Consider the following 14,932-nt stretch of genomic DNA (forward strand, 5'->3'; position numbering starts at 1 on the left):
ATTTTTTTTTTTATTTTTTTTTTAAACAACTTGTTTATCAATTTTTACAATTGTGGCAAATATGTATCGCTTTATTTAAATTTCCTTATTTTAATTTATTTTACAATTTTGTCTAAATATTTGAAATTTAGATAAATGTTCTTTATCAAGTAGCTTTAATTTTTTAGAATACATGCAATATTGACTAGGAACATTCCTTCTTTTGAGCTTAATTTTTTTTTTTTTTTTTGGTTTATCACTTACCTGTTATTTTTTGGTTTATCACTTACCTGTTAATTCGCTATTATCTATAGTGCTATTAACTTAAACCCAATTCCTTAAATAATTACACATTTTTGTTTAATAATCGTTATAAACAAACCAATATGAGATTTAAATAATATAACACCCCATAACATAGTCTAAATAAAGCCATAAACCCAATTCCTTAAATAATTACACATTTTTGTTTCATGTACGCAATTCTATTTATCGACGCAATTCTATTTATTGATGAGTTCCACGAGTATTTATCAACATCTACGTTTACTAATTAATTTACGTTTATTCCAATGTCCATTAAAAAAGTATACATACTAGCAAAAAAAAAGTCACACTTTCGGCCTCGCTCACTAGCAACACTACATTGCTTCGCGAGCAACGCGCGCGAGTTACAACCCTAGTATATATGTGCAGTTCAAAACGGAAATCTTTCATTTATGAATAGCTTCAGGTATCTATTTCTCAGAAGAATGAGTATCTCAAAACCCATAAATGCTTAGGTGAACAGGAAATAATATATCTGCCTTTGACAGGAAATATGACGGCGAACAGATAATGGAACAAAAATGCGCTCAGAAAGCCACTGTGTGATGCAAAATACTCTTGTACAGCCCTTACAATTCATCCTGCAAAACCATAATTCCACATTTTAGTTCTTTGTTTGGTATGCCAAAAATTCTACTAACTTGTATGACTGATTATCAAAGAAGGTATGCATAAAACAGCCACTGTTAATAATTGCATACATGATAATCATCATCATCAAGATAGCCACCGCGATGATGCTGCAGCAAGAATAAACAGTGTCAGAGATTAAACCGAATATGATCACCAGAGAGTTCTGAAACTGAACAAACTTTACAATCATGCATTCATACCCGTCTGTAACGCTCTCTGTGGCGATCCTTATGTCGTGGATGTCGATCATAACCCCTTTCTCTTCTCCTTCTTTCACCTTCTTCTCTTGCTCTTTGAGATTCCTGCACAGAGAACACAGAAAATCATGAATTTATTGTTTAATTAGCACAATTTCAAAGCCAATAATGCTGGAAATAAAAACAATAGAGTGTGGATCATTTCGCACTTCCTCCTCTTGCGCTTTTCTCACTTTCTCTGCTTCTTCGAGCGCCTCCTTTTCAATCTAGCATGGTAATGAACAGGAAAAACAACATTTAGGTGCTGTTAATTCAGATAATTCTTAAGTGTATGTGCATTCATCTTAAACAATACCTCTCTATTGGCAAAAACTTCATCAACTACTTGTTTTGCGTACTCCGGATCATCACATATTAAAATGTTGTCAAACACTGATCCTGCTTTAACCTGCATTCAGAATGCATGTCATTGAAGCCTTGTTCTTCAACTTATTGTTAAACGAACTAATTTTAATTGAGATTTTGCTTGATTTTTACTGATCAAAACTGATCATCAAGACAGTTGATGGGTTAGTTTCCTACCTGCCAGACTTCTATACCCACATACTTGATAGGCTTCAGTACATAAAGATCAGGATCATCTTCAAACTCTGAAAACAACAAGATGTCCCATTAGATTTCTCTATTTTGTGGCGTGTTTCAAAATACGAGCTTATTGGAACTATGGTTTGATTATACCTGGATTGTCAATCCATGGAGTCTTCCACTTTCCTTTGTAGTTGGGGTTCTTGATACTCTGGTAAAAAGAACGAATTTTCAGAGCTAATCGAGTAATATTGAAACACTATATCATAGCTAATATGCAGTATAAATGATATGGTGAGTTAGTTTACCCTTTTCTTCCATGGCCCCCTGTATTCCGGGTTTGGTATTCTTGGAGGTTTCCATAAGCCATCCTCATCCTCATCCCAATTAGGGGGCTGTCCAAACACGAAATACAAACAAGACAAGATTTGTTGTTCAGTTTTCGATTTCAATTATAACCAAACTTTGTTTGACCATTACCAAGAGTACATTAGCAAAATTCAAGACATTAGATGTTACTCTAGACTGACTTGTCTGATTGCCAATATATCATTATATGGACAGAACTTTATCCAAATGATCCGTTTGCCACTTCTACATACTACGCTTAAATTTAATTGGATATAAGAGACAATATTGACTTGTTCAACATGTTAGTTGGTCCCAAGTATGCATATGCTTTATTAAGACACTCCCACATAAAGAAAAAAGGTGTTAAACAGTCAAGTCACCTGTTTGGCATTCGGGTCAGGAATTTCAGGTGGTATTGAATCATAACCCTGCAATTCAGTCATGATCATGTAATTATACAAGTGATTAGCTTACAATAGTAACAGTTACAAAATGCAGAAAATACTACAGTTTAAAGAGAAATGAAATCATTATACCTCAGGTTTGACATGATTAGGATCATGAATATATTCTTTTTCTTCCCAATCAGCAGGCTACAAAAGTTTAAAGCAAAACAGTTGCCTTAGAAAATGAAGAATAATTTTTAAGTGTTATAATTCAGTGTTATGCAATATTCATACAATGTAATCCTGTTAAATTTTTAACCTTTTTAGCTTTGACATCTTTGATCTTTCGCGGAGGAAGGATATCCCAATCCGTGTAAAGACTTCCTGAGTCTCTCTCTCGATTGTCAACGAGGAGGCTGTAAGTAGCATCTGGCCGAAGTATGAATGTATAGAAATGTGTTAACTTGTCTGTTTCGCATTGCAGGTCCTTCTTTACAGGATAGTTTTGGCCTTGGTATGATAAGATAAGATGAAGCTTTTTTGTATCTGAGCCACATATGTCTGGTCCAAACATCAAACTGCCAAGATAAGGAAATTTCCTACTTATTATTCAAACTTCAAATATACGGAGTAATCATAAAGCTTTCATATATAGGTTATGTAATGTATGCTACATGATTTTTTTAGCTTAAACTTGAAATAGATTTTGATCAGAACATAATATGACCCGACTCTAATGACCTTTTTCCACCTCTAATAACCGGATGATTGATGTGAGAGGGCAAACCTGTAAGGAGTATCTCCACCAAATTTCTTCTGATTGACAAATCCAGATAGAAGCTTTATATAACCACCACCACATTCGATGTCCTGTTCGAATTTGATGGAATACTGAAGGACCAATGTTCTGTTCTTGTTGGTGAATTCTGGTATCTTTGCAGATACGGCAGAATGCTTTGCATCAATTGAAGTCTGAATACCTGCCAAACAAAAAAAAAAAATCTTGGTATAAATGAATAAATGATGTTTTCATATATTGTACTGTAGTTTTGATTGGCATGAAGATACCTACCTTTGTCATCAGGATCAGCAGCCCATCTTCCTGCTGTATGTTTGAATGTGCCTGCTTTTCCCTCGCTTCGTTTCCAGTCTGATACCACCCACCTGCTCTTCCAACCATCTGCACATTTCAAAAGTTAAAATTAGACTCGAATATGACAAACACAGCAATAAAATGACAAAAATAAAGCCCCTATGCATGGACTCCTGAGCTCATGCATAGTGCATGTCTGCATGATCTATATAAGTTCAAGTGAAATGTAAAAAGAGAGTACCTTCGAATCGCTCTTCGAATATAACTTCTGAGAGTGCTGGATGGATAAAACATAACAATTGCAATACAAGCAGCAGAGAAAGCACAAGTGATGGAAGCTCAAGTTTCGAAGGCGTTACGCCAAACCAAGCCATTGGCATACTGCTAGTGTTGCTGCTGCTGGTGTGCAGCAAGAATAGCTAGTTATAGGAAATATATTATGGAAATGTCTCAAATTTGGCTTGTATTTACAGTCTTGCCATTTGGCCTTTTTTTCAGTAGGGTCCTAAACTATTTAGAAATTAAGAATATAGCCAATGAGAATTGATGTAGACATTGCCAGCAACCAATGAATTTGAGTCTTTACATCGTGCGGGGTTCTTGAGTTTCCTTCAAGTTGTATTCACATACTAATTCAAAGTCGAAATTTCCATGACAAATTTTACTACTACCTTTGTTTCTTTTTAGTTGCAACAAATGATTATTATTTGTAAAACATAAAAAATTCCTTTGTTGTAACTAAAAAAAATGGAGGTATAGTAATTTTCCTCACATTTCTCAACCTGAAATAAATAAATGTAAAAGAGTTCATGATTTGAGAACTTCGTATAAAACAATCCAATAAGGCTATTACGAGGCCATATTTCGTATGATTTTATGTTACATACATTATCGATTTTCTTTTTGTTTTAGAAACACTTCATTATAGTAAGAGCGGTATTGAAATTCAACTTAAATATTTCTCTATGCAACAATCATATCAATATCTGTTTTCAAAGGCATTGAATTTCTAGGATACAAGAGGAGAGTTAAATGACTGTTTAGTTGTGAAATTACCCCGTGACTTAATATATGAAATCCTAAAACTCATTTTAAGAGTTAACAGTATGACAAGCATGATTCACGATGATCACAAATACGAAGTATTAAAGTATTCCTGTAATTTGCCATCAAATGCAAAGGCAAATTTCTCATAGACTAAGATGAGAAGACTTGGGGCGACTTCCTATTAGAATAGTCACATAGTCTACTTCAAAGTCTTCCCATAAAATCTTGACCTCTGAAGTATATAACGGGGAAAAGGAAGCAACACGGCAAGCTGATAGGGAATCAAAGAAATTTCAAAGTTGGTGGCTAACAAAGTGACAATGGACCACCAGATATTACACTATTAGCAGCAGCATTGTGCTAAAACACGAGTTAAATTAAGAATAACATAACAAAGCATGAACAAAAAGTCGATTATTACCTTGTTCAAGATGTACAACAATTATTCTAAACTCTTGGCGGAATGATACCATTGTAACACCGGCCTTGCAAAAATGGTCTCCAAATACAAGAATCACAAACGTAAAATGCAACAATAATGTATTTGGACAAGGGGGAAAAGACCACCTCAAGTTTAAGAGGGTATGACAAGCACATTAAATTGTTTAAAAGTGAAAGAACAGCCCTAAATATTTTCTAAAGCAATATCCATATAAAACCAGAGAGCAAAGAAAAAGGGCCCTCAAACTCTCCATCTATTTTGCCTGAGGGTGAGATGCAATGAAGTCAACTGCCATATTGATGGAGTTGATCTTGTCTGCTTCGTTGTCTGGAATCTCAAAGCGAAATTCTTCTTCAAGAGCCATCACAATTTCAACAGAATCCAAACTATCAAGCCCAAGATCATTTTGGAAGTGTGCATTGGGAGTAACCTGAGGACATAAACAAGCATAAGCGAAAAAATGTAAACAACAATGCAACACAAATCCTCCCAGTACAAGTCCTGACGTTGGAAGGGAGTCAAGGACTCAAGGGCATAAGAACCTTAAGCATTGAAACCAAATTGAATGCAAGGAAAAGGCATTGTAGGACAAATTGCAAGTATAGCCAATTTACAAATGCAGATATAAAGAGCAGAAGCAGGTGATTGAGGACCTGAATCCAGAAAATATCTAAAGCAGTTTCAATCTCTAATATTCCTTTGATACTCCAAAACATGCACAAATTCTTGTTCTTGATTAAAGTATTACCTAAAGACTGACTGACTTTTGTTTGTGTTAAGGCAGCCAAATAGGTGCAGTTTCTAGGTACAATTAGGTTGAATTTTGGACAACACACTGGGTACACATGGACATTTTGCATGTCTGATAAGCAAAGAAACAGATAAAGAACCACATCTGTTTCTCTTTAAAACAAGTGCGCACACACTACCATTTTAATTCTAATAGTTGTAATCTTTCCTTGCAATTAACAGGCCAGGAACTCAGCAGTATTAGCAGCCATAACTCACAGCACACACATACATTCACTTGATGCACAAAGGCAGTGACGAAACTCAGGCGGAAAAATATAATGCCAGCAGGGCATAGAGCATTTCCTCTAGCTTCAGTTGAATGGCTTATTGGGCTAAAGATTTTCAAATGAAGACACCAGCATACCTTGTAAATGCTCCAATCCAGTGGATTACCAGAGCAAGGAGGAAGAATCACAATGGTAAGTAATATATCTGGATGTTTGTTGAAAAAGATCAAAGATAGCTATTGGGGAAAGGGAGAGTAGGTGGCAGGATGGAGGTCAGGCAGGAAATTGGTTTACTGTAGAAGATAAGGAGCTACTGATATGAAGAGGAGCAGTATGAACCACTCGCATATAATTAAAGGAGAGGAATAAGCAAGCCATTAGTAGGGAGTTTGGGTTCTCTCTTACATCTAAGCTAGGCAAGTATCTTGGTGTTCCATTACTCAATGAGCAAGTTACCAAAATTAGAAATATATTGTTGATAGAGTTCAGGATAAATTAAGTGGATGAAATATCAACCAACTTTCCTTGGCAAGCCAAAATGACTGACTGAGTAAGGGTGATTCGGCCCTACCCACGTATACATCACAAAAGGTTAAGCCGCCAACATTGACTTGTGAAGAGATTAACCTCACAGTAGATCTTTTATCTTTAATCTGGGGGTCTACGAATGCCAACCTAAAGGTTAATGGGGGTTTAGGCATAGGGAGGATAAGTCAGAATAATGAAGCATTCCTTGTGAAGCTCGGGTGGGGAATATTTACTCTTCCTAATGCGCTATGGGTGAAGGGGTTACATAGCAAATTCATGAGAAAGAAGGTTGGTGTTCCTCAACCCGTGGCCAAAAGTAGTGATTCACCTCTTTGGAAAGGAATTTGCAAGGAGTGGGATTATTAAATGCTTTGAAAGCGGTGACTTGACTGAAAGGATAGGGATGATGTGGGTAATTGGCAAAGGGCGGATTCTAAATTTATTGAAGGATTCATGGTGGATGGGAAACTTGATAAAGCTATAGCTGCAGTTCCACAAGAGGACTTATCAAGATGCATGGATTTATTTTTACAAATATACTTCATATACCAATAAGATTACCTAAGTGATTTTCAAAAATACTATATCTATAATCATTCCGTCTTACTTCATAGTCTTTTCCTTATAGAATAACTTATGTCTAATTTGCTGAATGCTGATACTATGCACTATTCCACATTGGGGACATGACCAACAGACTCCACTGCAAACTTGCAAAAACATATACCTCCAATCCCAAGATATATTACCAGTATGAATAATCAAATGCATTCTGTGTGACCAAGTCTATCTATATGATTTCTCATCGTTCCTTATTATATGAAATAAAACAAGCTGAAGGCACGCAGAATAAATAGGAAAAGACCAAAATCAAAGAGATATAAGACCACTTGCAGCCTAATACCAAAAATTCCAAAAAACATAACAGTCACCCGTAGCATGCTGCTAAACAAGCAAATGGATACATCTAAAAAATAAGATTAAAAAAAAAAAAAAAAAAACTATCATTCACCTCAAAACAATCACCCAAATGGGAGCGATGAACCCTAGTCCTACTATGCATAGACAATAAAAGAAAACTCCTAAATATTAATCACACTCTTGATCCTTGGTTAAAGGTGAACAGAAGTAAAATTATTGTTAGCTATAGAATTATATCCTTCACTCCTAATGACAGAACAACCAACAAATAACACACACATACAAAAAACGTAATCTATCATTCATAAATAGATACTTTAGTCTATGAGGGGTGGTCAAGGGTAAACATATATGCCAATTTAACAATATGACATCCTAATAGAAATAAAATTTGTTGAAACACATGATACGGATATGGTTTATGATTTTTAAGACAAACGATAGAAAAATGAAAATAGCAGTCCACACTACAGCATACATAGTGAAAGAAACCAAAACTAAATATGCTGTTCCTATGCAAAGGGTACATTCAGGGCATCATACACTTGACCATCTGGACAGCTCACTAATATATAATAAAGATTGTGTAATTCCCAAGTCCCATACGCCCACCCCTGGCAACCTAAGACAGTGTGGTGTGGCACAGTTGGGAGGAAGCTCTCTACATCATTAAGTCATGTAAGCAAACATACAGAGCCTGTCCCAAGCTAGTAGAAAGAAATTTGAAACCTACACATTCGTCAATTGCCCAGGGAAAAAACTTTCCCTAGATCACACGGCGAGAATTAAACTATGCACCTGCACTCCTATTTCACTTACAATACCAGCTTCTTAGAAAACAATTCTTACTTCTTCTACCCTTCTAGTTCCACACAAATGTGAACCAACAATCATCAAAATACACACAGACCACTTTCGATTTCATATCCAGTTATCATAATTAACCCTGATTCTAAATTGTAAGCTATTTAAACTCCCATTTCGATGCATATCGATATAAATCAATTCTTCAAATCATTACGATGGACACATTTAGGCCAGATCTCTAAATTGAACTTATTCAAAATCAACAACAAAATAAATAAATAAAAAAATAAAAAAAGGAAAACCCTAATTGATTTTTTCGAAAACCAATTAATCAAAAGTTAACACAATAACACATAAAATTCATGTAAGTTGAATTAATTTGACCTGATTTACAAACATAAACAATCTAAATCAACAGCATTTTAACCAAATGATCGAAATAGTCAAGATCGAAAACTCAAATTAGAATTTAGCAGATAGATAATAAAAATGAAAAAACCTTGGAAGGGTCAACTTTCTGGAAGTTCTTGACGACGGTAATGACACGATCAGCAACCTCGGACTTGTCGAGGAAAGAACCTCGTACCTCATCGGAAAAATGGCGGCGAGAGAAGAGTGAGTTGAAGGAAGATGAAATGGAAGGGTTTTGGGCGAGAGGTCTAACTGGAAGCCTCATGTACTTCAAGATTGCACTGCGAGCAGCCGCCATTGTTGGGGGATGAGAGAGAAAGAGGTGCGATGATGGTGGGGGTTTGCGGAGGGTTTTGTGGCTGCAGAAAGAGACCTTCTTCTAGGTTCGGGTGTTCGACTCTTAGCCTTTGCTTTTTACTTTCTACTACTCTACGACTCCTACGAGTATGTATCATTCACTTTCCCTTTTTTTTTTTTCTTTCTTTCTTTCTTTGACAACGGATAAAGTATACACGAAACAAAACCATTTCTCATCTCTAGCGATTTTGATAGATTTTGAGTAACCTTACTAGGAGCAGTGCAAAATTATCCGAAAAATCGAAAACCCGAAAATCCGAACCGTAACCGAACCGAACCAAAAATTAGGGTACCCGTTTTGATAACCACAACGGTTCGGGTACCCGATCCGATAATTTGTTATCGGGTACGGTTATTGGGTATCATTTTAAAATTAACGATTACCCGGTCCGTTCCGATAAGCAATTTTTCCTTTTTTTTTCCTACTTAAATCTATTTATCCAAAATCTAAACTCTTACTTTACTTCGTAATCACTTCATAATTTAAATGATTAGTAATTATTAGTAATTTGGTCATGATCATGTCGTATTATTGTTGATTAGTGTTGAATGATATCATAATAACTATATTATAAAATCTAAACTTTTATTATTGGATATCATATTGGGTACCTGTAATACCCCGTATTTTTATACGTATTTCAAATTTAAATAAGTATTTCATGAAGTATTCAAATAATACGAAATGAATTATTTAGGGTTTCTTCAATACAAAAAGAATGATTTTAATTAAAAATATATTTTATTATTTAATAATCTTGAAAATATTGGATTTTATGATTTAAAATATTGGGGCACATTATTTTATATTAAATAATTTAAAAGTCAAAGTTTTAAAGAAAGTCAATCCTAATTTGATTAGGAAAGGGATTATTAAGGGAAGTAAGTAGGAGGATTAAGAGATAGGGTATAAATACCCCTTATGTCCCTAAGGTGGAGTTCACCCTGAAAAGAATGGTGTCCTTCCAACAAGTGTATTATTCCGGTAGAGGGTTCAGAATTATTACAGAGCTAATTCTTCAGTAAGGTCAAGTGATCGGAATGCCTAGATGGAGGCCGCTTCCGATCAGTAATATCAGGTACAATTGATATTACAGCTTAATCTTAACTGAACCTTTCGGGTCGAACCCAATCGAATCTCCGATCCGAGACGTCGAATTAATCCGAAAGGATTTAATGAGTCGACAGAGTTTTACGAATACAGACGTCGGAAATCGAGCCTAGGGCGTCGATACCGAGCGTCGCAAAATCACAAGCAACAAGTATGAGCGTAGCCGTAGCTAGGCTAGGCTAGCTCATAGCATGCCTAGGTGCATCATGTGTGTGCTAGGCGCACCATGGTGTGTTAGGTACCATCGCAGCCTAGGCGCACCCTAGCAGCCCATCGCAAGCTAGCGTGGGTGCCTAGGTGCGCATGGCAGCCATCGCAGGCCACACAAGCACCAGGCAGCCTATAGCAGCTAGCAAGCATGCTAGCGTGGTGCCTGGGTGCATGTGGCGCCTATCGCAGGCAATGGACGCACCAGGCGCACCATGACAAGCACTAGGTGCTGCGTGCGTGCGTGCCTTGCCTGGCAGCACCATCGCAAGCACCAAGTGCTGGCATGGTTGGCTGCCTGGAAATGGCGCGCCATGTGTGTGTGCTTGAGTGCTAGCCTTCGCATGGCAGCACCAAGCATCACAGCACATGCGAGAGGCTGCGCGCCAGCTCGATGCTAGGCCTCGCACTCGCATCCTCGCACACCAGCCTCGCACAGCAGCCGCACTGATGTGTGTGGGCTGGTGCGTGTGCGTGCAATGCCTGGCTAGGTGCTAGGCAGCAGCACCACGCATGCATGTGCGTGTGCGTGTGCGCATGCCTCGCACCAAGCACAAGCAGTGCTAGGCACTGGCTAATGCTAGCGTGGCGTGGTGCCAGTGCGTGTGGGCATGGGGCGTATGCGCATGATGCGAAGGTCAGTGCGGCCAGCATGCGTGGCTCGCTAGCAGCACGCATGCTGGTTGTGCTAGCGATGCGATGCGAGGGGGAGATGCGTAGTGCGATAGGCAGTGCTAGGCTGCCAGCAGCAGCAGCGCCTAGCACTGGCCAGTGCCAGCGCCTAGCATGGCCTAGCACCAGGCATGCGAGGCAGCTGGGCAGCACCATGCTAGCTGGCTGGGCTGGCCAGCGCCATGCTAGCCGGCGTGCTAGCTGGAAGCAGCCCAGCATGCCCATTGTATGTGGCGGTTTGAGGGAGTGGGGACCAATTGGCTTAGAGCATGCCTTGGGGATCAAGGCAATGGTCCCCTCCCCCCAAGGTTCATGGTCCTCACCTAACCTTCTCTCTCTATTTGACACTTGTTGCATTGTGATTAGTTTTGTTTAATAATTTATTTTAGAAATAAATTAATTAGCAAAATACATTCTCCCCACATTGGTGGAGGATGAAAAATCAAGGGATCATTTCCCTGTAAATACCAAGCTTGGTATTGGGATTTGATACAACCTTGAGTGGAATTAAAAAGGCAACTCTAAGAAAAAAGTAAACCTTTGATTCGTAAAACTCATAGTTATTTTGTCCGGGTCTTGACTAACCTTCAAGACTTAGGACGCTCGGGTCGGGTCGAGGGTACGATCCGTCGGAAATCTCATCTTTTCGGGATTTTGAAGTAAGAGCTCTTTGGGAGCGAAGCACGCGTCAAAGGTATAATTCTTGTTCTTAATCTTGTTTGATTAAGTTTATTATGCTTGTTTAATTGCTTTAATTAAGGGGCGGGTCTTGGTGGGTTTCCTTCCGCGTAGTGTCGGGTCACTACGAAACCCTACACACCCAAAGGTAAATTTTCTCTCTCCTCTTATTTTATTTTCCCCTTAATTTTCCCTTTTCCCTTTAATTAATTAATTTAATTATTTATTGTTTAACCACCACACACCACCACCACACACGTCGGCCACCACCACCAACCTTTGCCGGTGGCAGCAGCCACCAGGCAGCATGGCAGCGGCGGCCAGGTGGTTGCGTGTTGCGTATTCTCCGTTCGTAATTTTCTTAATTGCGATGTAATTACGTTTAAATTCTAACTCGTCCGATTTTTACAAAAAAAAAAGTAGTGTTTTTCGTGTGTAAACAATATTCTAAACAAAACATACTACCTATGGTAGTGATCACCACCCTTTGGTGGCCAAACTCAGCCTCTAAATATGGTTTTCGGGCAGTTTTTGATTTTAATGAAAGATTTATATTGTTTTTCTTATTTTAATTAAATCTACCCTAAATCTAATTATTGTTTTTGGGTTTTGTGATGATTCTTAGGATGTTTAATAACAAGTATTTCAATTATAAATTTCAGATTTTAAGTTTTAATTTAAAAGCCCCAAAAATTGGAAACCCTAGGTTTTTAAATTAATGTTTATGGATGGAATTTGATTGTGGTTGATTGAAATTATTAAAATTAATGTTTTTAAACCAAATTACAGCAATTTTATAAGTTTTAATAATGCTGGAATTTTTATATATAAGTCTAATTTAAGTTTCTTGAAAAGATCTTTAATTATCCATTTAATTAGGAATAAAGTAAGAGTTTTAAATAAAAATTCAGATTATTTTAAAGGGTTTTTGAGTAATTTAAAGAGAGTATATATTGCTGGAATTTTGTGTTAGAAGGGTATTAATACTCCTTTATAATTTTGGCTTGTAGGAGGATTCCAAGTGAGTGACTTTGTGTAATTGTGGCTATTTTGAGATCATATTCAAGGTACGTTCGCGTACTTGCTAAATTAAAGTTTAAGTGTATAGAAGCATGCTAGGCTTTGTTAAATTAATTCCAAGTAGTATCATGATAGGTGTTGGATGGAATTTGTTGATTGGATTGATGTTGGTGAATGATTTGTGATTATGAATTATTTATGGTGATTGGAATTATTATATTGGCATGTTGATTGTGAACCATACTTTTATTATTGGCATGTTAGAGAGCATGTTTGATTAAACTTAATGTTTAATTTGGTTTGGAATATGGAAAAGGAATTTTATTATGGTTCAAATAATTTTTATTGATGCTATAAGCATGAGGAAGAAGCTATTTAAATGTCTTTGAACACGAGGATTAAATTATATTTTGGTGACTATGTGCACTTAAGGTGTTTCTAACACTAAGGGATAGGATTTATGGCGCATTATGCGTTTAAGGTGTTTCTAACACCGAGGGATAGGATTTGTGGCGCATTATGGGTTTAAGGTGTTTCTAATACCGAGGGATAAGATTTGTGGCGCACTATGCATTTAAGGTGTCTTTGACACTGAGGTACTTTAAAAAGGGTTCAACATTAAATTTATGTGGTCACTAATTATTCAAGAATTAAATCGGTATGTTTGATTGCTTGAATAAATTGTAGTGTTTGGTTTGTGTTGTGTTAAGAGTCATCACCAAGTTTAATAATTTGTAAATAACGTAAAGCGAAAGAGATTACGCACCAAAACTCTTGGAACGTATATACCTTGAGTATGAACATATGAGGGGAGTTATGGGGTTTTATATTTAACCAGAACTTCTACTGGGGGTACAGGACGCTGTACTTTCCATTATTAATTTATTATGCGCAGGAATTCCGCCACTTACGAGTGGTTTATTTTATACTCTCACAGTTAGCTCCCGTGTTGGTACCCCTTTATTGGGGCGGGATAGGAGGAAACCCGTTCGATGTGTAATCAAGCTAAATAATTGGACTAGTTTTGGTCTAGTTAAGTGTTGAACGTTTGTATGCTTGTAAACAGGTGCAACAAGGTAAGTTGTGTGTTGATAGGATGAAAGCATGTTAGTGTGTTCTTATTACGCTTATGTACTCAGCTTTGCTGATTGTGTGTATCGTGTGTTTGTTTGGCCTTGTCTTTACCTTGACCCTACGACGACCCATTTCTAATGGCGAGTAGTGGGGACAAGTAGAGAGAAGTTTTTCAGGTGATGAAGCATAATCATGAAGGGGCATAAGTGAAGAGTGAATCATGCTTAGTTCTCATGAGAATATGATATGTTTATTGCTTTAAATTATTATTTATTTATGTTGATCATGAGACTAACGCAAAAGGTTGTTTAAGTGTTTTGGTTTAAGGGCCTACAATGGTTCCAAGTTGTAGGTTGACTTTGTTTGACTTTTACTTTCGTTTGGTTTAACTTTTAAAGTTGACTTGATTTCTAAATAGTTTTAAATATAGTCTTCCGCTGTGTGTCTTTGATAGTTGCCTTAGTCGTTTTCACGGTGGCGGTAATATCTTAGATTTTCCTTTTTCGTGTTTTAAAAGGGCAAAACAGGTATTTTAGAGGGAAGGAATTTCTAGGGTGTTACGGTACCCGATAATCGAACAGAAAATCCGGGTACCCGAACTTATTGGTTCGGGTAATGGATATCATTTTTAGTGTTATTGGTTATCGGGTACCCAAACCGATAGTGTTAATTGTACGGGTACCCGTCCCATGCTCACCCCTAAGCCTTACACAAGAAACAACTATTGCTACAAACACTTAAATTTAGAAATACAAATAAATAAACTAAAATTACGCATGAAAATTTGATTTTATGATAGGATATGCATGGTTAGAATGCAAGCTCTTGCTTTGTTTTCGAGCCCTTTCTCTGATTCTCCTCCTCTGAAAGCTGGATGCACTGACTATGGCTTCAAAAGAGTTTTTATTCCTCCTTGCTGTTTTGGGTAAAAATACCGAGGCCACATGGCCTAGTCAGAAGGTGACACGTGTCACCATAGGAGAGGTTCTAAGAGAACGAATGCCCCCATGTGACACGTGGCACTCCCAATCAGCAGGGAAAAAGACAACCTTCAAGGCCCAATTCTTAAGGAAGCATATTTACCAGC

At 37.3% G+C, this 14,932-nt stretch overlaps 2 protein-coding genes across 2 annotated transcripts; both read right to left on the reverse strand.

The window, feature by feature from the left end:
* Positions 1 to 212: 212 nt before the first annotated feature.
* Positions 213 to 3,957, reverse strand: LOC110736400 (calreticulin-3-like). The gene is made up of 14 exons (XM_021916613.1): positions 3,793 to 3,957; positions 3,531 to 3,638; positions 3,246 to 3,438; positions 2,778 to 3,036; positions 2,609 to 2,665; positions 2,453 to 2,500; positions 2,030 to 2,116; positions 1,875 to 1,932; positions 1,719 to 1,786; positions 1,492 to 1,584; positions 1,346 to 1,402; positions 1,140 to 1,241; positions 1,008 to 1,046; positions 213 to 887 (listed from the first exon to the last, which is right to left on the reverse strand). Exons 1-14 carry the CDS (start codon positions 3,929 to 3,931, stop codon positions 876 to 878), a joined length of 1,320 nt encoding a protein of 439 aa, XP_021772305.1. The 5' UTR covers positions 3,932 to 3,957; the 3' UTR covers positions 213 to 875.
* A 1,013-nt stretch (positions 3,958 to 4,970) lies between these two features.
* Positions 4,971 to 9,216, reverse strand: LOC110736401 (acyl carrier protein 2, mitochondrial-like). The gene is made up of 2 exons (XM_021916614.1): positions 8,815 to 9,216; positions 4,971 to 5,470 (listed from the first exon to the last, which is right to left on the reverse strand). Exons 1-2 carry the CDS (start codon positions 9,022 to 9,024, stop codon positions 5,294 to 5,296), a joined length of 387 nt encoding a protein of 128 aa, XP_021772306.1. The 5' UTR covers positions 9,025 to 9,216; the 3' UTR covers positions 4,971 to 5,293.
* Between the last annotated feature and the right edge of the window lie 5,716 nt (positions 9,217 to 14,932).

This window comes from Chenopodium quinoa, unplaced genomic scaffold (genome assembly GCF_001683475.1).
Source record: "Chenopodium quinoa cultivar QQ74 unplaced genomic scaffold, ASM168347v1, whole genome shotgun sequence".
NCBI lineage: Eukaryota > Viridiplantae > Streptophyta > Magnoliopsida > Caryophyllales > Amaranthaceae > Chenopodium > Chenopodium quinoa.